Source organism: Cuculus canorus, chromosome 7 (assembly GCF_017976375.1).
Source record: "Cuculus canorus isolate bCucCan1 chromosome 7, bCucCan1.pri, whole genome shotgun sequence".
Taxonomy (NCBI): Eukaryota; Metazoa; Chordata; class Aves; order Cuculiformes; family Cuculidae; genus Cuculus; species Cuculus canorus.
Window position 1 is genome coordinate 19,869,835 of NC_071407.1, and position 26,893 is coordinate 19,896,727.

At 41.4% G+C, this 26,893-nt stretch overlaps 1 protein-coding gene across 6 annotated transcripts in view; it reads left to right on the top strand.

Annotated features, from left to right (window-relative positions):
* Positions 1–26,893, top strand: part of MARCHF8 (membrane associated ring-CH-type finger 8) — a 96,141-nt gene that overhangs the window by 12,719 nt on the left and 56,529 nt on the right. For 5 of the 6 annotated variants that reach the window (XM_054071537.1, XM_054071541.1, XM_054071538.1 and 2 more), the window contains exon 2: positions 10,175–10,353. In XM_054071537.1, coding sequence (XP_053927512.1) covers positions 10,301–10,353 — 53 coding nt within the window. In that variant the 5' untranslated portion in view covers positions 10,175–10,300. Of the gene's footprint in view, positions 1–2,182; positions 2,305–10,174; positions 10,354–26,893 lie in introns of all 6 variants that reach the window. The other variant, XM_054071540.1, reaches the window with a different exon arrangement.

Below are 26,893 nucleotides of genomic sequence, written 5' to 3' on the forward strand. Positions count from 1 at the left end.
CTGAAACAGCCTATAGGGGGGAAGTACTATTATTGTCCCATTGCTCAGAAGTGACTGAACTGAAGAATTTAAATTATTTGCCTTCCTGAACCACTGTGCAGTGAGAACACCTCTGTATTGGTGATATTTGAAATAAAGCTAAAGATGGGGATTTATATCTGTGGGACTGTGGACACCACCTCCCCTGCCCCTGCTGGCTATTTTGCCAGTAGTACAAATTCTCATGCAGGTTGCAGTAGTGGTCCTTCCCATATTGCTCTGTGGAAGGGGGAATTCTTGTTTAATATTGGCAAATGTATAAAGAAGTTATCAATATCAAAAAAGATGAAAACAATAAAAACATAAAATAGACATGCTATGCCTGAATACATTTCCTAATAAAAAGCTCTCACTGGAATCTGGTATACTTTAATTACTTGTAGAATTTCCATGTATTTCAAATGTATTTCAAATTTAAAACTTCTAATTTTGGGGATAGCAAATGCTTTCTCATAGCTGGTTTTGCATCAGAAGTTCAGCTTGCTGTAAAATGTGGAGAACTGATTGAAAACATAACTGCCCTATGTCATGCAAGTTTGTGGAAGAATCAGATACAGGATGCTTGATACCTGGTTCTTCTTATTCTGTGCTTGAACTTTTGAAAATGGTGGGTTTGAGCTCTTCAGTTGCATCATGCAAGCCCTAAAGAATATAGTTTATAGCTGTTTACTTAGAAAAAGTTTAATGTTTGTCATAATGATCCAGAATTCTAGATTTTATTAGTACTCCCAGACCAAAGAGATGTTGTAACCTTAACCTGTAAATAAAGTGTTACCTGGCGTTTAATTCATAAATCATTCAAAAGAAATATAGTACGTTCTTACGTGCACCGCTTTGGAAATTTCTTATTCATCCAGAGAAAAGGAATGATTTCATGCTTTATCAAAACACAGAATCATTCAGTCTTTTTATATATTCTTTCTACTCTGGCTTAAGAGAAACATTTTGCCTGGTAGCAGTTAAACAATAGTGAAAAATGTTGCTTAGGCACCTGTTGTTCATAAATAGCCTTTACAACTGTTAGCCTCTGATGTACTGGAAAATAAGTGATTTAGCATTGGATTTTCCTAAAAATGCAGCTTTGTTATCTTTGTACAATAGAGAATGTGGGCAATGTCCTCACGAAACAATGAGATTGTTATGTTTCATCACTATCTTGCATTGTAAATGTTTACGCTGTTTGAGAAACACAGGCTTTCATTGTCTTTGATGCAAATTTATGCATTTGTTTTTAACAGTCTTTCTTAATTTTGAAGATAAAAATGCAGGGCAATTTTCCACTGAATTTCAGAACTGATTTAGAGTTACATGAACCCCAGAAGGATTATAGTAGAGTGATAATAAATTATCCATAGGTGTTAATATCATGTGGACTTGTGTACTAGACTAGAATTTATGCAGATATATATTGGTGCAGATTTCTATCACTGGTCAATACATGTATTAGTATGACCCTCTTTCCATTTATTTATAACCTTCATAAACATTTTTGTTTAAAAACCATTGACCATCATAGAGAGTGCTTTGCTAAATTATAAGGATCACGTGGGTGTTTTTCTCAATAGATTTGCAGTTATTCTGGAGGCCTGGGGTATTGCCTTGTCCTTGACATCACTTGCTGTCTTTCTTAAGCATGTCATAGTTCTGTGGGGTTTGGCTTTTGCCCATGAATAGTGGGGCTTTTATCCAGTGGATGTACTATGGACCCTTCAGTGTTGATTGAAGGATGATCTACAATTGCAGGGGACTGACTGCAGCAATCTTCGTGGGCTATTCCCAAAGCTGTGTTTGCAGTAATCTGACCTTTTTTGTTTTCTTTTAATTTAAGAATTTCAGCCTGTATGAAACCTCACTACTGCTCTTTCTAACTGTTTCTGTGGGTTAGTAAGGAAAAGCGCCACTGTTATTGCGTCACCAGTGTGCACACAGTGGTGGAGTCCAGGTAGGTTACTGCTGTGCAATGCTTTTAGATAAATAAAGAAGAAGGAAAAACAGTGTTTCTTGAAAATTGTAGCAATAGGCGTGGTGCTGCAGCATCTTGTTATCCAACAATGAATATTATGAATTAAGTCGTCAATCCGTACCTTTAAGAAAAAATTTAATTTGAGTCATGATTAAGACAGCCTTATTTTTTGCTCTGCAGCATGGCTTCAGTGCCCAATGGGAAGGAAGAGTATTTCTTCTGAGGGGGACGTTGATTTCTCAGGAAGCCAGTCTCTACTGTTTGTGAGAGTTGATGGGATCATGGCTAAGAGTGATAACAAGGCAAGTCCCATACACACTGTGATATCACATCCTGCTTGCAGCAAAGCTGTAAAGATTCACAGCTTGCAGTGTGATTTGTGTGCTAGACCTGCTCTGCTCAGAAGCACCTCGGGGCTGGAAGATGCGTTGAATGCAAAGGGGTGATGTGAAATGGTGATTATCTAGGCAAAAGAATGAGTGGCACCTGCTTATGCAAATGGATTTGGAAGTTCAGTGGAGGAGGTAGTGCAGCTTGGTGGCTGAGGAAGCAGCATCCCTGGCTGCTGACCTCTCCCAGGCCCCCATGGTCAAGGTTTCCCAGTGTAGAGAATAAAACTTCTGCTTTACTTCTGTTTCTTTGTGCTTGCTATAATTAGAGGCTGTCGCAGGGATTATTGCTGATGTTACTATGGACTATTTGATCAACAAGTATACAAGAGGAGTACTTAAAAATGTGTATTAACTGGCAGGCCACTGGTGTAGTTGAAGTTTTGCCTCTGTAGCAAGAGCTTACAGCCCGTGTGTGTGTCTTAGCGCTTTTATCCTTTCCACAAGCGTCACTGATGCTTCTAATGCAGATAAGTCACTATTAGTAGCATAAGCAGACAAAAGTAATTTCTTGTTTCTCAAGGGACTGTAATGACTGTTTTATTTTTTTTATTGGAACAGAGGGAAGCAACTTTTGTTTTCTTCCAAGTGCTACCAATCTAGTTCATAATTGCACTTAGCAGTTGGTCTGATTTGGAGGCAACAGCTTTTAAGGAATCTGTTTTTAAGAGGTGCAGATCCTGCTCAGCTTCCACTGAAATCAAGGGATAGGGTTGCTGAGACCTCTGGGACTGTTATTTATTGATATTGTAGTTAAACAGCTTGCTTGTCTAGCTGTCTTATGTGTGTAAAAACAATCATATTCTTATTTTGAGAGGAGTCAGGCAGAGCTGGCGGATACCTCTAATTCCTGAAGTGTTGTGTATGATCTACGGCTGTATATTTGTGTGTATTGAGAAGCTTTCAAAGGGAACATGGGGAAAATGCATAAGGATCTCTTGTCCCCTTTCTAAGTCTTTTTCTTTTTTTATTTCTACATAGCAACTAACTTTATTATTTTTTTTTAATTATTAGGAGAAAAAATATTTTTAAGTCTTCAAGCTGATTATTTATAGGACATTAGCAGGTGGAGGAAAGGAGGAACTGAGATAATACAGTGAGAACTTGCAGCTGAACTAGTAAACAATGCAAGATTTATAGGCAGAGGCATAGCTGTAAATAGCAATAATCCAGAATTATATCTGCCTTGTCTGAGTACAAAGGTTCTTTTCAGTTCTAACATTGTACTAGCTGTGAAATATGAAAGGTACTGCAGGGAAAGAAGTGTTAGTTTCTCTCCCTTAAGCTCCCTTCATTAGATTTGTTTGTCAAGTTAACAAATGCATGTGAAGTGCATGAGGCTTGATAACATCTCCTAAATAATGCTGTTAACAAAGAACTGATTAAGCTACAGTAAACCAAAATGAAACGCAGATGCAGGATCCTCTTTTTGAAAATGCACATCTGTCATCTCTAGAAAAGGATTATGTAAGCTACATTAAGTAGGGGAGGAATCTGGACAAGCTCAAAATAAAATAAAAGCTTCAAACTGGAGCCAACATAGGCTAATAGAACTGGAAATATTTGCAAATATGGAAAATGTAGTATACAGAAAGTAGGCATAAGCTATACCCAGCTGAAATGCCAGTGTAGATAAGTAAAGTTAAGATGCACACAGGAATTTGCTATGGTCACTGGGTGAGGGCTTCTCTCTTCTTCAGAACAACAACAAGAAAACAAAGGATTTTGTTTTTTATTGGGCTTTGAGATTTCACATCAAGACCTCTGGTAGAAAAACAGTTCCAGAGCTGTGTTAATAGATTATTTCCGATCTCACTAGGAGAAAGTAAGCCAGCTGGTAAAGATGTTACACTGTCTAGCAACACTCAGAGGTTTCTTCAGAGAGTTTCCATTCCTGTTTGGGTTTGTCAGGTTTCATGCTGCATAGAGGGGAAGTTTCACAAGATCAGAGTTCATGGCAGCAATCCACAAAGCCCTGTGGTGGCACTTTCCAGCGTGGAGCTGGTAGATCCCCTGAAGTCCATGACAGGATTGTCACAGCATTGAACAGCGCTGCAGTGTCTGGATTATCTGGACAGCGGCAATCTGTTACTTTATTTTTAACCTGCCCACCCCCCCACCAGATTATCAGACCATTAACCCATGTGATAGAGCTCACTGTCATTCATGGGGGCTAGGGGAGCTGAAGGAAAGGCAGACAGGAACAACTTAGAGATGAAATTCCTTCCAGTTTCCTTCTGTTAGTGACTATTGTCTTGCTTCTACCACATGTTCCAAGGTTTATCTTTCACATATATACATAGATTCTTTTATAATCCAGAGAGCCAGTTGTACTTTAGATAGGAAAACAACTGATATTTGTTGCTTTCCCCCTCCCCTCCTATGACAAATGCAATGCATGTGTGCACGCCTACATACATCCTTAGGATGCTTTTCTTTTGATAAGGCTTATGTACATTTGTGGCCAGTGCCACTACAACTCTAGAGCTTCAGTTGAGGTTCTCCAGCATATCTCGTGCAGCAAAGTTCTGAAGTGTAAATGAACTAATAAAAGCTGCAGTTCATAGTTCATGCAATAAGATCTGCATGTTTTTAAATTCCAGCATATACCAAGTCACAGACCAGAAACCATCATTTCTGCTAGCTTGCTCCAGTCTAGCAGGGAATCTTTGGCAAAGGGTAGGTCAATCTTTGTTTTGGATGCGTAATGGGCAGAGCAGCTGTAGTGAGTGGAGAGTGAGGGACAACAGAATAGTTTCTTCCACCTGCATTCTTCTAATGGCACAACTCATTGTAACAGTCCAGCAATTCACAGACCGTTAGGTGTAACTTATAGCTAAGTTGTGTTCATGTTTTGTCAGTGGAGAAACTGGTGCCATGATGGAGTAGATAGAAGTGGAGTTCCAGATGGTTTCCTGGCTGTTTCTGCTATAGTGGAGTTACCTCATGCCAGTTGTCCCCTCTCATGTGCTTAATGCTAGTAACCCAGGGGAACCTAATTTTCTGCTTCTGCTGCTGTCAGGAAACTTGCCCAGGGGAATGCCCCAGCCACCAGGCCCAAGTCATGTGCGAGCTTCTCCTTCCATTTTGCTTAACTGCCTTCAGAGACAATTTGTCTCATTTCCTGACTGATGTTGCTGCAGCTTCATGGTTCTAGCAATGTAAGAAGGACCCAGCTGATGTGGTTCCAGGCATCTGCTGCGTTTTTAGTTACTGTTTCGCCTGCCATGCAGAAAGCAAAACTGGCTTACCTGCATGGGTGAAATCTTAACTCCGTTGAGGACTCTCCTTTGGCCTGTAAGGCCAGGATTTTGACCTCTTTTGTCTTTTGAAATGGCATTGGTTTCTGAAGGCTCTTCACAACAGCAGTATTGCTGATATCCATTTTGGAGGAACCAGTGTGGCCATACATAGTGGGAACAGAAGAGCTTCAGACTGTCCTCTGTCCTGGCATTCCCATGTGTCCAAGCCAGGTCTGCAGGAAACTTTCCTGGACAAGAGCAGTATGTATTTGTTGGTTAGTGGCTATTGGCAGCATCAGCAAAGAAATCTCCAAAGGGCCCAGGTATGAAAACAGGTTTAACTTTATTATTGTTCGCTGAATGCTCAGACACTTAAGAGGTTTTCTTAACTATTTTCCTCCGGTGAATAATACATGAACAACCATGAGGGCAGGAGGAGAACAGGATCCCTCCTCCTTCAGGTGACTGTCCTGCCTATGGGACCTGGTTGGTGCATGTGCCCTCTGTCCCTGTCCTGCCATATCATGATTACTTCATCTTTCCAGTCAAAAAGGAGCTGGAAAGTTCTTCGTCTCTGAACACACAGCGTCTACACTGGTGGTCATGGGACCTCCGTTCCATGTGTGGTTTATGGACTGAATATTGCACAGGGAAGGAGGAAGCTGAGCTCTTATCTGCCACCTCCTTGGTGAGTGCACTCAGCTGTTGGGTGGAGGCGTTGTAGCAATGAGGATCCCTTACTTTGTGAAGGACGGCCTAAACATCTAACTGTAATCCTGAAGAGAAAGGAGTATCTAGGAGCATTCACCTGCCTTAGTATTTCTTCACTGGGGACTTTTTTTGGCAAACCCCTAGTTTAATGTGCTTGAAGCGTGGATCCTGGATCAGGTAGCATGTGGTGTTAGCTTAGCTGTAGAAGAAGTCCTGTGGAGCTTGTCATAACTTGCTTTGTGTTGAGTAGCACTGCTTTTCTGGCATCCTTTTCTGTTTGCACTTGTAGCTGCAGATGGTCCGTTGACTCATGTAACTTTATCCTTTAATTAGCGGTGTGGTATTAGTAAGCTTCAGGTTGATATGGACAGGCTTTGAGTGTGTGCATTGTTAGGGACCTTCCAGATTGGGGATGCTGTAGTGTGACATCTGGGTTAAATTTAGAGCTTTTTCTAAGTCACCCTTAAAGAAAGGCAGGCTTTATTAGAGCATTTGCCAGGTTTCTTTACCAGAGGAGGGCTGTTACACATCGTCTTTGAATATCTAATTGGATTATATCTGCTGGTTAAACTCTTTCAAATAACTTTAACACATGCTATCCTCGAAGTACCTGCAGAAAAACTGGTTGGACTTGTTTGTTATCATCAGAGGGATTTAACTGTGTTTTCTAATAATTTTCTTTGTTCTCTTTATGGTAAAAACATGTCCTTGTCTGCAAGGGACAGGGAGGGACACAGAATGGAGTCTATCTTTTTCCCCTCGGCTCATCTATTGTTGGCAGTAGCACAGAACATATTACCTGGCGTATTTTCACTGTAGCTTAACATTCTCTGGATTTCATTTCCTTATTTTTTCTTGGGAAAATACCTTCCCTTCCTGCCTTGTGTATTGCACTTTGATATTTCTGTCTCAGCCCACATTCCTCTCTCCTCTGGCTTGGCTCACCTAAACAGGTATGTGGAGGACTTGAGGAGAATTCTGTGTTTTCTCTTTATGCTTTATGCCAGGATTCAATAATGTTGAAGTCCCACGTTTCCCTCTGTCCTTTGATAAGAAGGAGTCCTTGTTGTTGCTTCTTTATGCATATAGATGTTTTATTTTTGAAATCAACAATGCCTAGAAGTTATCATAGAATAGTTAGGGTTGGAAGGCACTTTAAAGATCATCTAGTTCCAACCCCCCTGCCATGGGCAGGGACATCCCACCAGCCCAGGCTGCCCAAGGCCCCATCCAACCTGGCCTTGAACACCTCCAGGGATAGGGCATCCACAACCTCCCTGGGCAACCTGTGCCAGTGTCTCACCACTCTCATAGTGGAGAGATTCTTCCTAATGTCCAGTTTAAATCTGCCCCTCTCCAGTTTATACCCGTTCCCCCTGGTCCTATCCCCACAAGCCTTTATGACTAGCCTCTCCCCAGCTTTCCTGTAGGTCCCCTTCAGGTACTGGAAGGTCACTAGATATCCTCTGAGCCTTCTCTTCTCCAGGCTGAACAAGCCCAACTCTCTCAGCTTGTCCTCGTAGGGAAGGTGCTCCAGCCCTCCCGTCATCTTTGTAGCCCTCCTCTGGACCCATTCCAACAGCTCCTTGTCCTTCTTACGTTCAGGATTCCAGAACTGGACACGGTACTCCCAATGAGGTCTCACAAGAGAGGAATAGAGGGGCAGAATCACTTCCCTCTCCCTGCTGGCCACGCTTCTTTTGATGCAGCCCAGGACACAGTTGGCCTTCTGGGCTGTGAGCACACATTGCCACCTCATGTCGAGCTTCTCATTGACCAGCACCCCCCAGTCCTTCTCTGCAGGGCTGCTCTCAAGCATGTCATCCCCCATTGTGTACTGAAAATGAGGATTGCCCCGACTCGGGTGCAGGACCTTACACTTGGCCTTATTGAATCTCATGAGGTTCTCACAGGCCCACCTCTCCAGTCTGTCCAGGTCCCTCTGGATGACATTCCGTCCTTCTGGTGTGGCAACTACAATACTCAGCTTGGTGTCATCCGCAAACTTGCTGAGGGTGCACTCAATCTCACTGTCAATATCATTGATGAAGATATTGAACAGCACCGGTCCCAGTATGGACCCCTGAGGGACACCACTTGTCACAGATCTCCATCTGGACTTTGAGCCATTGACCCCTACTCTTTGAATACGACCATCCAACCAGTTTCTTATCCACCTTACTGTCCACCTATCAAATCCATATCTCTCCAATCTAGAGAGAAGGATGTTGTGGGGGGACTGTGTCAAAGGCTTCACAGAAATCTAGATAGATCACATTCGTCGGTTTGCCCATGTCCACTGCTGTGGTTACCCCATCATAGAAAGCCACCAAGTTGGTCAGACAGGACTTGCCCCTCGTGAAGCCATGCTGGCTGCCATTAATCACCTCCCTGTCCTCCATGTGCTTTAGCATAGCTTCTGGGAGGATCTGTTCCATGATCTTCCCAGGCACAGAGGTGAGGCTGACAGGTCGGCAGTTCTCAGGGTAAAAGGAGACATTGCCATTCTCAGGGTTATGGAGGCATTGCCTTCAGAGCCTCCAGGCATGCTTTATGATATGCTGTCTTGGCATCTGCGGAAGTAGTATAAATCCTGACCGTGTATTGGTAACGCTTGTGAGCACTCTAATGGGCAGATAGCATCGTTCAGCAAATGGAGTGTGCAATTGGGAATGAACAGGCTTTGTCTGTATTTTTGTTTTTGCTCATGACTTGTTCAATGACCTCTGATAACTCTTTCCCCCTCAGTGCAGTGCAAAGAGGATACTGAGCTGTGATTCCCCGTATAAAGTGTTTTGGGATGTGTAATTAATTTTTCAAAAGATTTGACCCTACTTTCATTTTGCACAACTGTAATACTCCCATGAAGTCTAATGGAAATAGGACTAGAACCAGATAGACATCTTTTGCAGAATTAAAAAGGAAGCTTGATCTATCTTTAAAACTTGCAGTTAATTAAATATACAATAAAAAATGTGTGCAATATAAGATAAGGGTATGCAGTAAGTGCTAGGCTACACTACTTCTAAACTTTTAAAAACACAATATATGGGTCACCTGCATAGTCTCTTTTTTCCTGCTGTCACTGATTCAAAACCAAAAAGCCCAAACAAACAAAAAGTTGGTATGGTATGGAAACATCAGGGCACCATCCAGTTGCCCTATTTAGTATAGTCCCTTCTGTGTTAATTCCCCTCTAATCCTTTCTTTAAACACGATTTTGTCTCATTTGCAGCAGGTTACATTCCAAATAAACACTCCATGATCCTACATGTTTCAAAAAGCTTTTTATTTAATGTACCTTTCCTAATCTAATAAAATGTATGGCTAATTATGCCTGTCTTTCAGATTACTGTTGCCAATTTTGGCTAATTTATGTCTATCACTCTGTCCAATGTGTAATACTTCCCTGTTGTAGTAGTGAAAGAAGGATGATGAGTGTGTAGACCAGTGGATTCCCAATTCCTAGTGATGGATTTAGGTTATATTATTTCGATTATATTATTTTGATTATATTTCCTAATAGCCTTAGGAAAGGAACAGCTCACATGATGCATCTTCCTATTGCCAGCTGGTACATGTTTATATGAATGACAGGAACCAAATGCAGGCCACTGACTGGTTTTAACCAAAGCTACAGCATTCAGTCTGATTCAGGACAGTGCTTGAGGCAGTTTGATCCACTGTGGTGGAGTTGACGGAAACTACCTGCACGAGCTTTGCTTTCTACGTCTCCAGGTGCACGTTGGTCCAATTGATGGCTTAACTTTGGTTTAAAGATAATTGCATTTCAAACTATTTAAACATCGTATAATATTTTTATTTTTTAGGTGCAAGGCCTAACAATGGCACCGAATAAGGACTGCCTCCACGCCTCCTTCCTGTAAATGATAGGACCAAACAAGGCGGTGTGATGAACATGCCACTGCATCAAATCTCTGTCATTCCAGCTCAGGATGTTACCTCTTCCAGAGTCTCCAGGAGCAAGACCAAAGAAAAAGAGGAACAGGTACTGTCACAGGAAGTTATCCAAGTATAAAACAATAGGGTTTATCAAATCTGACCTGATTCTAATCCAAAGCCCTGATTCCCTGTGCAATTGCTGCTTTTTGTTAAGATGGATGTTACCAAATTCTCTCTTTATTCTCATATTTGCCATCTTAAATCAACTTGCTGCAAAATACTAGAAATTGTTGAGTAACTTCTGTAAAATACAAGCTAAGACCTTCTATTTTGCCTAAGAATTCAAGGCAGATAGGGACTTTGGATGATGGCTCTAATACCATTGTCATGGAAGCTGTTAAAGGTGTATTTTACCACTTCTTTCTACATGAAATATAGTATGGGGTGTGAACCTCTGTATGTAGCTGTGCATCCTGTTTTCATTTGCTCTTGGCAGCATACGATAGCCGTATTGTGGTTAGTATTCATTGGAATATCACAGGGAAGGAAATATACACCCATATATGTGTTTACTGTGCTGTTTTCTGGAGATATGATTTGTATTCTTAACTTGGGAGTATATGTGTGAATGGAATAATTTTGAGGTCTTGTTGTGGTGCTAATGAGAAGTGGAATGTAGAAATATATGAGGTATATAACGATTGTAAGTCTAATTAATAGGCTGCTTCACGGTTTTGGATGGCATACTGTGTCAAGTCTTCACATGCCAACCTTATTTGCCCCTGGACTGTGTCTCTGATCAAGCCCAAAGACCTTAGTGTACATCATGCATTAGTGTACGCTGTACTGCATTGAATTCTAGATTATCAGTTCAATTCCAGAGAAGCATCTTCATGGGTTTTTTAGCGTTACTCTAGCATAAAATCAGGTCAGGAGCACACATATGGAACAGCTGCAGGGCTTGTTTTGTGGACTGCTCAACAGTGGTTAATTCTGAGGAGATCTAAGGTGATACTGATTACAGGTAAGGTGTAGCTTAAGTATAAGGGACAAGAAAGGCACTTTCATGTTATACAATACAGGGATTCACTAAGACTAGCTTTGCGTGGGATAAAAGAAATTTCTTCTGATGTTTTAAGATCACCTGCTCTGACTACCATTCTCACCTGTCAGCTGTCTAATTTGTACCTACCATTGTCACTAGTGAGTCAATAAAAACGAATTGTCTTGCTGGTTTTTTGAGTCTTCTCTTTAGTAACATCCTAAAATAGATTCTAGCCCTTCAGACTCTTAAACCACTAATTAATTAGGTTGGCATGTTGCTGGTTTTGGTTGCCAGGGCTAGGCAAGTTGTCCTTACAGGTGAGGTGCTCTAAATCCATGAAGCACCTTGTCTCAGGAGTCTGCTGGAATCTCACTTCCCACCTGTTATCATCTAGGGTTCATCTAGGGTCATCATCTATAGTCATCATCTAGGGTTCTGCTGGGCAGCTCTCCAGGGAAGAGGGTTCTGCTGATTCTTCCCTCTGGTCCCTTGAAATGCAGAAACTCTGCACAGAAAAGGTGACTGAAGTGGCCCCCTTGCTAAATGCAGAGCAGTGCTGTGAATTGACTACCATGCCCTGGGGTAATGGGTATTAGGAGGCTGATCTGGTCAGAACAGCTTGAGGTAACTGGCCATGCGGGGAGTCCAGAAGTGGGAGGAACTCTCCTTCTAAAATTGTTCTTCATTTTTGACACAGCAACTTCAGTGCAAAAAAAATCCCTCCTGTTTTTCCTTCATGATAACTAGTTGAATCACTGATTATTGTTTCCTTTGCTAGGCTACTGTTGTACTTTCATGCCTTGGCACATTTGAGACAGAAAACAATGTTTATTTAAATATTTGCAATATTGCAGAGGAAGTAGTGGGGACTGAGACTATGTGAGCAATAAATTAGGCTTACCAGGAAACACTTCATATCTCCCAAGTCTTGTCCTTCCTGTCTCTGTCAGCATATTCATTCATCCCCCAAGTGTCTTGTGTTCTGCCAAAAGCACAGCTGGAACAGCTGGAGCGCTGGGTGAACTACCTGCTGTTCTTGATGCACAGCTGTACTGATTCTGTGGCTGCTAATGTGCGCTCTTCCCCACACCTGCAAACTGCGTTGCTTCTGGTGTTAACCTTTAATGCTAGATCTAACAAATGAGACTGAGGACAGTCCAAGTGTTAATGTGCTGACTTTGAACAGTCCAGTTGAATTTTTGTATTGCGTCAGTTTGGACATTCAAGACTACTCACTAGTCAGAGCTCCTGTCAGCTCTTGGGTGCAGTCAGGCCACGACTGAGTTTTGCTTCTGTTTAAGGTATGTAGCAAAGGGGACATAGGGCATAAGAGAGAGAAATTATTTGCCACATTTTTAATCACTGCAAAATGCTGTTTTCTTTTCAAAATAGAAACCACTGCAAGATAAAGAGCAGCATGTAAGGCAAGCATGATCCTTTGTTGAGCAAATCTGCTGAGCAGCTGTAGATGACTTTTGTGCCCCAGGTGACATCTGCAGTACCAGAGAAGAGCACTAGGTAGAACAGAAGAAGTAGGCATTTGCACTTCAGGTTTGTAGCTTCAGTACAAACTCAGTGTAATTTCGGTACTTTCATAGTTCCATTGCATAACTTTCCCTTAGGCAACACAGCTTGTAGTTATTTCTTCATTTTGGGGATGGCCTAGAGATAGTTCTCACGGATTTCTGCAGAAGCATATAATAGTTTTTAAAGAGCAAGTGCAACATTTCACTGTTTGAGTCCAGTGCCATGATTTTCTTACCTTAGTTTTACTGTGTGATAGAAACACTCCTCACCTTTTCTGTGTAGGAGCAACAGTAGGCGCCTCAAAAAAATGTATACATTGTGGTCTTAAAATGTTGAGTTTTATGTAGTCACTTGCCAATCTGAACAAAATCAAACCCCAAACCACAATCAAAACTAATATTCCTACTTCAAAGACAAATATGTAGGTTGCTTTGTAATAGCAGGTTATGTTCTTAGATTAAATGCATTGCCAGGTGTGTACTTTGTGTACTGAGCAGATTCATGTACATATCTCTCCTGTTCATTACCACGCTCTGGCAAAAGCTAAGGTGAATAAAGGTGGAGAGTCAACTAGCAAATGAAATTTTGTCTTTCTTTTGTTCTTACGGCTTCAAACTAGACCTTTGGCTTGTCTGTACGTGCATCCTGCATTGTAAGAAGCCCTTCAGAGAAGAGACTCAAGAAGCACAGCAGTAGAAAATGAAGTATCAATATGCCTAGAGAGAGAATTTTGCTAGACTGTGAATAATTAGTGTTTGTCCTATTCCCCAGAAGGAAGATGCTTTATATCCTGTTCTCTTATCTTTTGTAATTATGTGTTTGTTTAATTATACACATTTGTAGTAGAGGTGCAGAAGAAAAATTCTCAAGCTTGAACAATCTAGATCTCCTACTATTTCTTCTTTTTCTAGTCAAGACGTAGCTCTCGTGTTACTGATTAAGATTTGACTGGTTTTAGTAATAGTTTTCCTTATTACAAGAGCAAGTTTTCTGGATGGATGATTCATGACTAGCTGTGAAGAAAAGCAAGAAATCTTACTACCTTTATCATTACAATCAAGTTTTTCAGATGGTGTGACCTGTAGTCCCTACACATGCCTCATGGCGGATTTAACCTGTAGATTCAGTGTGGAAGTCTGAGGCAGAAGTCCTGCTGAAATTGAAGAAGTGGTAAAAGGCAGAGCTCCTACCTACCATTTCTGTTTTAAGTCCCCAGTGATGTGTATAAATGGCAGAGCCTGGTAGATACTGGTTTAGGTGAGTGTAATTTTCAAGATTTAAAATACTTGAAAACTGTGGTTAACAGCAGTCTTTCATGAAACTTTGTCAATTTCCCCAGTAAAAATGGGAAGGTCATAAAGGTAGTATTACTCTTGCATTCGACTCAGATGAACTGTTAGCTTTAAGGCTATTAATAGCCATCATTAGCTTCTTACTCATCCTACTTCACTAGGAATAGCTTCATACTTACCTGATTTAAGAGAGAGTCTATTATTTGTGAGGTGCTACAACCCCCCTGCCCCTATGGTGAGTAGCACACTGCAGGTGATGTTTCCTAATGTATCCAAAGGCTAACAGCTCTCAGGATTTGGGTTGGAAATGGGGAACTGATGCTGGCACGTTGTTGAGGTGGTGCTCTGGATTTGTTTTGTTACAGCATTGCCTATTTGAGGGATTTTTGCCTTGTTTGCTGAAGTGGACTTGTGTACCACAAGTTCTTAGTAAATATTGCTGCAGTAAATGAAGTTCCTTGAGCTCTTCTAAAAATGTGTGAGTAACTTCACAAATGTGGCCTCCTGTGCTATGATCTCTGCAGATCTCATAAGTGGATCAGAGATGGACGTTTTGACTGTGCAGTACACTTTCTTAATGGCTTGGACCTGGGAAGCAGTACTGAGTTGTCATCAAAGATCACATAGCATTTATCACAGGAGCAGGTTGTTATTCTAGTTAAATTTAAACTTGCTCTTTCCACGGGATCAACTGAAACTACCTTCTCTCCTCTGCTGTAGAGGAACTATCTTCTTGTTTTCCCTGTCCTGTGTAGTCTTACTGGCTGCTGTGTGCTCAGCAGGCATGCTATGATCATCTCAAACAGCTCCAGGTGCTTTCCAAAGCTGTCATATTGGAGATACTATGACTACCTAATTGATTTGGGTGAAATTATGGTGAGAGAAGTTCATTGTGCTGCATCTTGCTATAGTTCATTTGCCTTCTTAATGATCTCTTGCATCCTGTAACAGGGAAGGCACTGTGGCCTTTTGGTTCAAATAAGCCACATCTTACTGGACAAGCAAGACTTACTTGAAGAAGAAAAAAAAGCACTAGATGAATTTGCAAAAATTTTTAGTTATAGTTCAGTAGCATGATATAAAGGTGCATGCTTTATGTTGTTGAATCCACTGTGATAGTTTGAAAGCTATTATATTGTTTTTAAAGTACAGAAGCACTTAAGTTCTTCATTCACTTTTGGACTTTGAGCTATGAATGTGGGTTCTAACTGGCTGAACTTGATCCAAACACTCAGGCATTTATAAGACTCTGTGTGTGTGTGGTTTTGCTTGCCCATTGAATCAAATCATTCATTAAACAGTGAGGCTGCAAATCCTTTGAGAATTTCACTCCTTATTTTTATATTGTGATTTGTGTGTTTCTGTGTAGCGATGTAGTATATTAACACTGTGCCTGCCATTATTCCTTTATTAAATTGGCTTTGTATAGAAATTGGTTAATCATTGAAGACTTTTTGTCTGAGTATCTTTTAACTCCTCTGTGGGAAGCAGAATGTGTCTGTTGCTGTACTGCTTATAGGCTTAGCCCCAAACTGGGAATTGCAAAGTCCTTTCCTAACAATTCAAGCCTTGGCTTTTACTTAGCATATTTTTCAATGGATCATAAAGCATTTCTCAGAAAAAGTTGATGTCATATTTACCACTTTATGAAAAGCATTTAGACAGTTTTTTGACAGAGCAGACAACCTGTGACAGAGCACCCCTGAAGAGCTGTAGTGAAAATGCTTTTGTTTCTTCAATCTGGAAGCAGGTAGGAATATTTCCCAGATGTCATCATTTGAGAGTATGCCAGATGACTGGCATGGTTGTAACATTTTTCCAAAATGTATCCCTGCAGCAATGCTGTCATGCTGAGTATGGTATTTCCATGGCTGATTTCAGAGTGAAAACAGATATTTTAGTACATGTCTGTGTAGGAGCAAGTGCTTGAATGTACTCCCACTCTGATTACCTTTAGCAGGTAAACTGTCTGGTGAGGAGCACTAAATAAATTGGAAAAATGCTTGAGAAACTGCTTCACACCAAATGCCTCTCTTCTCCCCAGGTTCATTTGTACGTGCTTGAACACCACCTTGCTTGTGGTCTCTCCTTTTGATTATTAGAAGAGTTGTTCTTGTGCTTGTCCAGACAGCTTAACTGTTACTTGGATCAAACTCATCCTGGGCATAGCACTTTGCAGTTTCTGTCGTGTGCCTTTGTGAATACACTCTCACAGGGCATTACCTATTTCTTTACTCCTTTAAACGTCTTGGCATCTGGCAGTGGTGTGAGTGCCTCAGGTGGTTTTTCTGCCCTTGCCTTCCTGCCTTCTCCCCATGAGCGGTTGCCACCATTCCTGCCCCTTGCTGGTTCACGGCTTTCTTCTTCTCTTGCATGTGTTCCTAGCAAGAACACTGCTAACTTCCCCTTCTGGGCAGTACCTGGAAAACTGGCAGGAAGCACACAGAGTGCAGCCAGGCCTGGATTAAAACAGTGGTCTGGCATTTGTTCATCTCTTACTGCCCTGATAGACAGTATTGGGCAAGTCTCTTGAGTGCGTGTGCTGTCTTTCCTCCCATCTGTGAAGGAGGACTAGCACTGCTGACTAGCCTTGTGAAGGGCCTCAGGTGCATGGATAAAAGCTGAACAGCTGGAAGCATTTGTGACTGGATCCTTTGAGATGACTGCTTTGCTGGAGTCCCAGTCTGCAGCTGGGTCTGCTGAGGTGGCCCAAAGCTCTGCTGAAGAACGCAGTGGTCACAGAGTGCATGGAAAGCAGAGGGGTCTTCCTCCTGCAGGTAGGCATGACTTGATCTCTGTTGTGGTGACTATGCAAAATGCTATGAACTTCCTGAATCTGTTCTGCTCTTTTGGGTTTGAGTGCAGGATGGGAAGCTGGTCCCCTCTCAAGCTCCATTCTTGGAAGCTAGAGCTTGCTGCTTCCCAGCAAACCCCAGTGATAAGGGAAGAGAGGAGGCATGAAGCAGGAGGGAGGGGATGGGATGGGAGGGAGCTGCTCCTGCTTGAGCAGTCCTAACAAAAAAATGTCAAATCACCCCATTTGATTCTGCTTTGTGTTTGTCTTGAAGTGTGTACAGCATGTGTGTGTGAGGAAAGGAGCAGATGGCTTCTGAGTGGAGATGAAGGCAAACGGCGGGAAGTGGTTTCTGAAAAGGTTTTGGAGGAGAAGAGGAGAAAACCCTTTCTTTTAAAAATTCAGCAAACATTATAAAAACTAACAGCAGTTAATACAGCAGCAGCGTTTTATGTAGTCATGCTTCAGAGAAGAAACCAAAAGTTTCAGGTTTTGTGGCTTGCTTGTAATCAAACTAATTTATATAAAAGTCTCTTGTTTGATTTTGTCTGCTTATTGAGTGTGAACTCCTTGCTTTGGTGTCTCAGCACCAAAAACATAGAGTTAATTATTATGATCTGTCACTCTTGTATGAACTTGAATTTTTAAACCAACTCTCTGATATTAACATGATTTCTGTCTAACTCTCACTAGCAGTTCACTCAAACAAGCTGAGAGTCATTCTTAGAAAAATATGATATTCTAAAAGATACTGGTGCTCTTTACTTATGTGTTGTTCAGATATGTTTTGGTGGTGGTGGTTTGCAGGTCTGTTGATGTTTCCAGTGTATCTTGATGTGTCACACTTGTCGATAAAGGGAGCTCTGGATCTGAGCTCATTATTTTAGAGTTGTAATTTTTTTTCCCTGGCAGAAGCGTACTTACTTATTTGCTTTCTAATGAGAAGTGTTTCAACCATGATCGCACACTGAGCTGTACGTATGTGTATCGATTGGTGCAGAGAGCCACTGAAGTAACTGCAGCTCCACAAAGATGTGAGTCAAGGCCATGATCATATTTTACAGTGATTTGCATCATCCAGTGGCTACACTCCTTCTTCAAAGTGATGCTGCAAACTGATTTTTAAAGTTAATTATTTATTAAAGGTAATGTCTCTAAATGACAGACACCAGAAGTGCAGAGGTTTTTCCTTTTGTAGAAGTTACTTTGTTGGTTTATTCTTTCAGACAGGTGTGTTTCTTTAGCTGATCAAATACTTGTGTTTTGGGTTATTTTGGGCTTTTTTTTTTGGTTTTATTTAGGTTTTTTTAGAGACAGAACAAAGACTAACAATTTTGCCGAGGAGTCATGCTGTGGTATGGTACCCTTAAAGTGCTTGAATTTCAAAGTTTTTAAAACTGTGTCTAGCTTTCAAGTTGATGATTTCCCTTTAAACCCTGCATCCTAACAGTTTAAAAGTTGAACTTCTGAGAAGTTATATATAGGCTTTAGATTTGCAGCCCTGAATATTAGGTAATTCTACTTGGCCTTTATGCCATTTATGAGGGATTCTTGATGGGGGCAGGGAGAAGTTATTCTTCAGAAACTGCACTTCCGTGCTTTGCTGAAATCTAAGCTCTTAGGAATACAGCCTTCTGAGTCAGTAGTCCTCACACCTAGAAACAAAATCCGCCTTTGGGATCCATTCAGCTTCCCTTGGTCCCAGACGTGATGGTCTCTCCTATGCCACTAAACATGTTTCTCTTTTGTAGCAGACATTGTTCCTGTTTTAGGAAGTTGCTTATGGAGATTTTCCATGACAGCCACAAGTCAAAGCATGCTTTTGTTACTGAGCAAACCCAAATATGTGTTTCATGAGGTCAGTGGCTCAAATTCAGAATTTCATTTTCTAGAAGTCAGGAACTGAATTCTGACATCTTCAAAGACAAAGGGAAGAAAGGGATCACCTCTTTGTGGAGAGATAAGTTTATTTACAACCCAGTTCTCCTTTTCTGTAAATAATAATTTATTTTGATGTTTATGCAAATAAGTAAAATTGGTGCATTCATAATGTTTATCATATGCTTGAATGTAGACTGCATCTGATTCCTTGTGGACATAACAGCAGGTGGCTGTGAGGGCCAAGGAGAGGATTGTAGCATTTGACTTCACCCCTGTGCTAAAAGGGGTGTGTCTACCATGTTCATTTAGGGTGCAGTAGCTGTGTGCTGTGTATGTCTACCGTGTTCATTTAGGGTGCAGTAGCTATGGTATTGCTGCACCAGGAGTCTGGGACCATGGCACTAAATGCTTTTGCGCATGTATTATGTGTTTGCCAGTGTAACTGCAAGTGTGTGTGTTTAGCAAAGATATTCATATACCCAGATTCTATGAGCATAGAAACAGTTTTCAGTATAGTTCTAAGATGAAAATGTTTTCAGTAATAAGCTTGTATCTTATGATTAGGTTTTTCAGGGACCTTACAATAAAGAAGTGGGATCTTCTTCTAAATTTTTCTGTGTAACCTACTTGAGTCTACATCAGCTTGGATTTGGAGACACGGATTCCCAATGTGCCTTGCTGCCTTGAAGGATAATTGCATTTCCTACTCTTAAGCGTTTGTACCTTGGAAAGTCTCTTCACTAGATCTCACAGACAGAAGTATTTATGGCTATTTATCTCTAGAAGTCAGTCAGAATTTTTTCTCTTAAGTTAAATTCACTCTCTGTGTTAACTGGAACTAGTGTGTGGTTGCATTCATTTATTTAACTATATTGTACTTAATATTCCAATGAGCCTTTGGAGTTTTTTGAGGAACTTTTGGCTCCATTTTATTTTTATAGTATACTCCAAACTGCTTTAGGTGTGCTGCTTGATGTTCTTGAATTAGCTTATAAGTTGATATTTGTAGTTCTTATCTGTTCTTGGCTCATGTACTTCCAATATGAGATGAAACCTTAGACATCTACAGTATCTTTGTGTAAAAGTCAAAAGACTTCTTTTGCCTTTGCTTTCACTTAGAAGTCCATTCTTCAGGGAAAAAAAAAGAAAAAAGTGTGTATCTTGTGTCCCTTATCTAACATCTCTTTAGCACATTATTTATGCCAAATGTTTTTCCTTTAGATAGTATGCTGTAATATTGGAGAGTATTTCGTCCAGCCTACAGAGCTTGTCTTTTCATTATGATTTGTCGTGGTTTTCTAACCCCTCTGTATCACATTCTTGTTGCAAACGAACACAGAGATCATGTCAGTGGGGAAGAAAGTATCAGAACTATGTGTTTTGTGCTAGCTTTTTAATTCATTCATTTTTCTGATTGGAGGCTTAACTTTTGCTGCAGAGGTCATATTCTAGGTTTACACTTCACTAGCAACTGTCTTCATGCAGGATTGTCCATTCAAGTTATCCACAGCTTGAATAGACATTTTGATCTTTCCACAAAGGAAACAGGTTTATGTGGCATGTCAGCTAATATCAGTCATTATTACTATATTTATGTAGGGTTGTTTGTAACCGTACTGTTTGTCCTAACCTTCCTGGACAACCTTCAGTACACCTGGGAAGTGAGGCAACAGTAAATAACCACATAATTAAATATTCTCACCTACACATACACAATTTATACAAGAGATTGTCGACCGCTCCAAGATGTATCAACTTTATTTCCCAACCTAGAAGTTAAGGATCATCAGCAGAAATTTGGAGTTAGGCAGCACGTGATGCCTCCGCACAAGCTGGGATTATCTCATTACTGTGTGAGGCACTGAGTGGCAGCCCCTGCTGAGAGTTTCTGCCTTCTTCCAGTACCAGTGTCCTGCTGCACGTGTGCCTCTCAACATCTTCTAGCCCTGCCTCTCCAGTTTACCTGCTGGCAGTCACTGCTTTAACTGCTTCATACTTCAGTTCCTTTTTCTACACAGTTGTGTCAAGCGGGTTGTTCACATTAGCTAGTATGTGTAATGGGCTTCAGATTCATAGATGAAGATACAAAGAACAGTGAGTAATGTTAGTAAATAGGAAACTTGCTGGACAGATGAGGTGGAGGAAGTCCTTGAGAATGGTATTGTTATTCAGGTGCACTTTTAAAAGTACAACCTTGCAGTTACAGCAGTGAACTAGAAGATGTCAAGGGCTGAGCTGTGGATGCTGCACAGCCATGAGGGTGGATCGAGAGGTGACCTCAACTGGCAAGGCCAGGCTGGGAGCCATTTCAGCAACAGATGTAGTAGCTATGAGCATATCAGGAAATGTGAACCCAGAATAAATATCCGAAACTCCCTAGCACACCCGAGATCATTGCTCCTGAGGATGCCCATCAGTTGGTTGTAATTCCTATAACTGTGGGTAGAGGCAAACCTGATTCATGAGGCTGATGAGAACGTAAGTGCAGAAAGGTGAGGTTGTGTATGGTACAAGCATGTACACTGAAAGTCAGGCTTGGAATTTTTCCTTGAACTTATGTTAGTCATGGAAGTTTTGTGCCACAAACTAGCTGATATTTCCTCTGTGAGTGGAATTTTGTATTAGCCATTTAATGAATTGATTCGTTTCTGTAGAGCTGTCAAAAATGGACGTTAAAAGCTTGCCCGTGTTACATTGCAAATCTGTGTTGGAAGCCGGTTAGTGTTTGAATTTTCTTTGAAGAATTTTCTGAGCCAATATGCTATCCTTTCTTCTGCACTTTGTCACGAGGGAAACAATAAATAAGTTAGAAGAATGGCATCTCATGCTATCCCTTCTTATTTTCTGTCTATTTTAGGACAGCTTTTCGCCTGGTGCCAGGACTCATTTCAGCTGTGGCTACCAAGTTTGATCTGTTGTTGAGCATCTCCCATGCTATATTTGTGCTTCCCTGCGCAGAAGATGTTAACCTCTGTTTAAGAGAGAAGCAGCAGCTTGCTAGAAGCAGCTTGCTAGAAGCAAGCTCTCCCTATCTTCTGGTATTTGGAAAGTGGTTGAATAGGAAGTTGTAGTTCCCATTGTTGAGTACTGCCTTTCCAGGGCTGATACAAGTAGGCATGTCTGTAAGTCCTCTGAGGCCCTACAGGAATACATGTTACACAACAGAAGTTGTCATATCACGTCTGCAGTGTATGGTGATGACAGATTTTACTGTACAGCCTATGGAAGTGATTAGTCTACAATACTTTTTTTTTTCTTTCCTTTCCTCATTTTGTAGTATATTTTAAATTTCACAACCAGATGTTAATCAGAATTGTGGTTTGGCATCAAAGTCTTAAGAGAAGTATGAAATTATCATTTACCTAGGATTTAGTAAATACCCACTAATCAATTGATTTTTATTTTTTCTTTAGAGTGGTCATGGAACAGCCTTTTAGCACACATTAGTAGCTTTTCCTGAATGGAAAGTTTCAGAACAGGAAATGTGTTAGTCAGCTCTGACTGGATGTGCAAACCTCATGTCAGTTGTAAAGTTTTCTTTTCTGTCAGTTATCTGCCTGCCTAATTCTAGTAGCTATTCCCAAGCAGTGGATGCCAGAGGAGGTGGTTTCTGGATTGTTCAGTTTGAAACATCACCTTATGTTTCCCTCAGCAAGTGGGTTACAGGGTATTTTTTCACTTTAGTTTTTATATATAACAGCAAAAACATTTGATTGATCCCAGAGAACAGGAGAGGGTTGTTTGCTGGGTTCCCCTTCACTCCCCCCAGTCCTCTTTACTTATGTTTACTGTAATGCAGGTGGCTGCAAGAACATTATTTGGGTAAAGATTGTAGGACAGGCTTGTATGCAACTAAGTGAACCATTCACTAATTTTTGCATCCTAATTTCTCTGAGCAGGTTAATATAAGAGCAGTTAAACAGCTTCATTCCGCATGAGATGCTGCAATGTGACTTCCCCTTTGGCTGCCAAACAAGCATCAGGCACTTCTAGAGACACTGGGGTTACTGAAACATCCACAGGCAGAAACGTGGAAGTGACTCTTTTCCCAGAAAAGTTACAGAACAAATCCTCCTGGGGCCTAGCACAAGTCAAATGAAGCACGTGATTAGGAAAAGCCAGCATGGATTCACCAAGGGCAAATTGTGCTTAAGAAACCCGATAACCACCTATGACAAAGTAACCTGCTCAGTTGATGTGACGCTGGTGGTGGACATTGCCTACTTGGATTTCTCCAAGGCTTTCAGTAGGGTTTCCAGCAGCCTCCTCCTAGAGAAACTGGTGCATTACAGTCTAGATAAGTGGTCTGTGGGGTGAGGATAATACAGTCTGGATAAGCGGTGGGAAATTGGCTGTCTGACTACACTCAGAGTGTGGTAATCAATATCTGTCTCCTTTTCAGCCTGGTAACCTGTCAGAAGTTGGGGTCACCAGGGATCAAGACTGAGCCCAATGCTGCTTAACATCTACATAAGCGACCTGAATGATGGGATCAAGGGTGCCCTGATGAAGTTTGCTGATGATACCAATGTTAATGGGGATGTGGACGCTTAGGAAGGGAGAGACACCCTGCAGGAAGTTCTGGATAGGCTGGAGGAGTCAGGTAGCAAGAATTTTATGAAGCTCAACAATGAAGTTCGAAGTGTAAGGTCTTGCTCCTGAGAAAACATAATCCAGGAGTGCAGCACAGGCTGGGATCTACCCATCTAGAGAGTAGCTTTGTGGAAAGGGACCTGTAGGTTCTGGTGGACAGCAAGCTCAGTAGGAGTGAACAGAGTGCTGCTGCAGCAAAGAAAGCCAACAGGATGCTGAGTTGCATCAACAAGGGCATCACCAGCAGAGATAAAGAAATCATTACACCACTCAGGGCTTGACAGGCCACACCTGGAACACTGTCTTCAGTTTTGGTCCCCACTATGCAAAAGAAAAAGGTGGACAGGCTAGAGAGGGTCCAGAGAAGGGCACAAAGGTGATCAAAGGACTGGGAAGCCTGCTGTTTGAGGAAAAGCTGAGAGAACAGGATTTGTTCACTCTTGAGAAAAAAGGTGGCTTAGGCCTTATCACCATGTTCCAGTACTTCAAGGGTGGCTGCAAAGAAGATGGAAACTCCCTTTTTACAAGGAGTCACATGGAAAAGACAAGGAGTAATGGGTACAAGTTACGTGTGTGGAGACTCCGATTGGACGCAAGAGAAAAATTTTTCATAATCAGCCACTGGAATAATCTTCCCAGGGAAAGTGGTGGATACCCTGGTGTTGGGCGCTTTTAAGATTCAGATGGCCAGGATACTGGGCCATCTTGTCTAGACCATGTTTTTGCCAAGAAAGGTTGAACCAGATGATCCAACCCAGTATTCTGTGATTCTGTGATTGATTCTATGATTATATTGCCTCAAATTCCCAAGTAAAAAATCTGTATCATTATGCAGTGATGAAATTCGTGCAGAAGAGGGAAAGGTGTCTTGGAGTACAGATTGGATATATTTGAAAGCAGATATTTTGTATGTAATTTTTTAATATGCAAACCAGTGTATTTCTATGCACTGGTAATAAGGGGCTGCTTGTCCTTCATTGAACTGAAGTCAACAGCATAAAAGCAGTGCCTCCTACCCTCAAACCCTGTTCTGCTTGAGAATGGCTTGTTTTATTTTGATGACTCCTTTGAAGTCTGTGATGTTAAAGACCAGCAGGGATGGCTACGTCTGTGATGAAGAGTGAATCTCTTTTTACTTGGTAGTTTGTTTCTATGCCAGCCACCATCACAGTTTACAGAGACCACAACCAACTTTTTATTTTTTATTTCTGAGGGTTTTTGGCTTCAGCACCTGGCTGCTGGTTGTCTGTGACTCTTTCTTCATGAACTGAAACAAGCTCTAAAGTTGTACTTCTGGACCTATTGGTGTGTTAAAAACAAGTTAGGTCATTCTCTTTTTAGATAAGCTTGCAGATAAAATTTTTGATCTCTCCTAGTAGGTTGTTTCCTACAGCCTTGAAAATGTTTGGGAGGAGTGAGGGATGGAAAGAGGTTGGTTTTATTCCTTTCTCCTTCTATTTCGACAGAAAGATGGAGACACTGGAGGTGCAAGTGTCTTTATTGCAAGGCAAGCAGTAAAGACTGCTCTTGCTTTCAAAGGTTTTGTTGCTGCATTTGTTGTCCTCCCTCAGTTCCTCAGCACCTATCTTGGCAGTGCTGGACTTCAGAGGGAAAATTAATCTCTTACAGAGATCATCATGCAGGGATGAATGATGTTGATCTTATCCTCGAGGAAACCCTATTCAGGTTTTCATCTCCAGTTGTCACTTCACTGCAACTTCTGAAATCCTTTATTGTATTCCGACTTTATAGGCTGGAGCCATTCTAACTCGCAGTTACAGCCTGTGTTGCTTGGATTTGGTGAAAATAAAATGCAGTTTTAGTACAGATTTTTACCACACTGCTAAGCTTTGTATCACTTCTAAATGTAACTATGTAACTGGCAGCGTTACATTGTTACATACATAATAACTTTCCTATTTTTTTTAATTCATTTCCAGATGATTATCGAGAATATTGACTAATGCCTGGCTTAACACTGATCTTGTGAACCAGCAGGAACATCTTCATTTGATGACCTGTTGACAAGGCCAACTTCAGATCTGTCAGGAGTCAGGTCTTCACCGTTTCATGTTTGTATCTGTATCGATTCCTCCATTTTTAGGTGGAAAGATTTGGGAAAAGAAGTAAAAGGGAATGTTCCACCATATCGGACACAGTGAAGGTAGGAGTTTTGGTGAGCTAAACCAGACTACTAGGAAATATTAATAGAAGATGATAGGCTGGAAAAAAAATGCAGATAAGGTGAGCATGTCTGCAGCAAGGCAGCGCTTTCTCTTGGTCACATCCTGAGCTCAGCTGGTCTGACGGATGTTTCTTACACAAAAGTTAGTGGGGAGAATTTCAGGAGTGGGTAAAGTATCCAGTTATTAGGAATTTCTCTTACAACATTTGTTTTGTGTGTTTTGGAGCCAGAATAAATAATGCCATTTTGAAAAATACTTTCTAATGGTTACCAGAACGAACTGACTGAAGCATGGGAGCTTGCAGTTTCTGTGGGAAACTGGAGCTTTCCCGTGCATGCATCTAGGGAGAAGGAGAGACGTCCTGTATGGCTGGGCTGAGTAGTCCCCCTCAGAGCTTCAGTTCCCACTGTATCATGTCTATACCATGCTACTTTGTTCTGTGTCTTTTCCCCTTATCATCTCTAAACCTCTGTTTCCTTTTGAATATAGATACAGCAAAGAGCACTGCTGTTGCTCCTTAGGTTTATGAGAATTTTGAACTCCTCCCAGTCTTACACAGAGTAGAACTGGTAGCAGCTGCTTATCTCCTGAAAGTTTTCCCAGTTCTAGCCTGTGCCCACCCCTGCTGCTCTGCCTACAAACTGCCAGTGATCTTCCTGCTGCCCCCTTGAGAGATCAGGAATATGTATTGAATGTGCTAGACACCATCTCTAGATCCAACTATTTGCTTTCAGGAATTCTCATATCTCTGTCTAAATGTTTTATCAACTTGGTTGGTTTCAATCTGAGGTTTTGCAACACAAGCCCACCTGGAAAGCGGCTAGCAGGTCGCTAATCATTACGAGAGGCCTGCAGTTCCTTAAAGACTTCTCTTTGACCTCTCCCTGCCTTTGGTGGTACAGCTGCTCATTGAAAGGAACCACTTTAAAAGTGCCATTCCCCAGTGCCTCATCCTGCAAAACTCGGATTTGTTTGCTGTAGCCTCCTCTGAAGTGCCCCCTCAATGTTTGTCTTTTTCCAGCAAATGTCTGCTCCAGTCTCTCTGTTCATATGTCCATCACTGGCAATTCAACCACAGGCTCTGGTGCCCATCTGTCCCCAAGGATGATGTAGGGGTAACCACCTCAAACTTAATAAGCAGATCACTGGACATGACTCCTGCCTGGCTACCTGGAGTAAACCTAACCATGGTGCACACAAGTCTCAGTGGATTACAGAGTGAAGGAAGGCAGATGAGATCAATCCATTTTTATGGCCCTGCCATTTTCTGTTCGATCATTAAGACAAAAAAATGCAAAGTCTGAGGTTCTGGTTTATAACCAGAATTT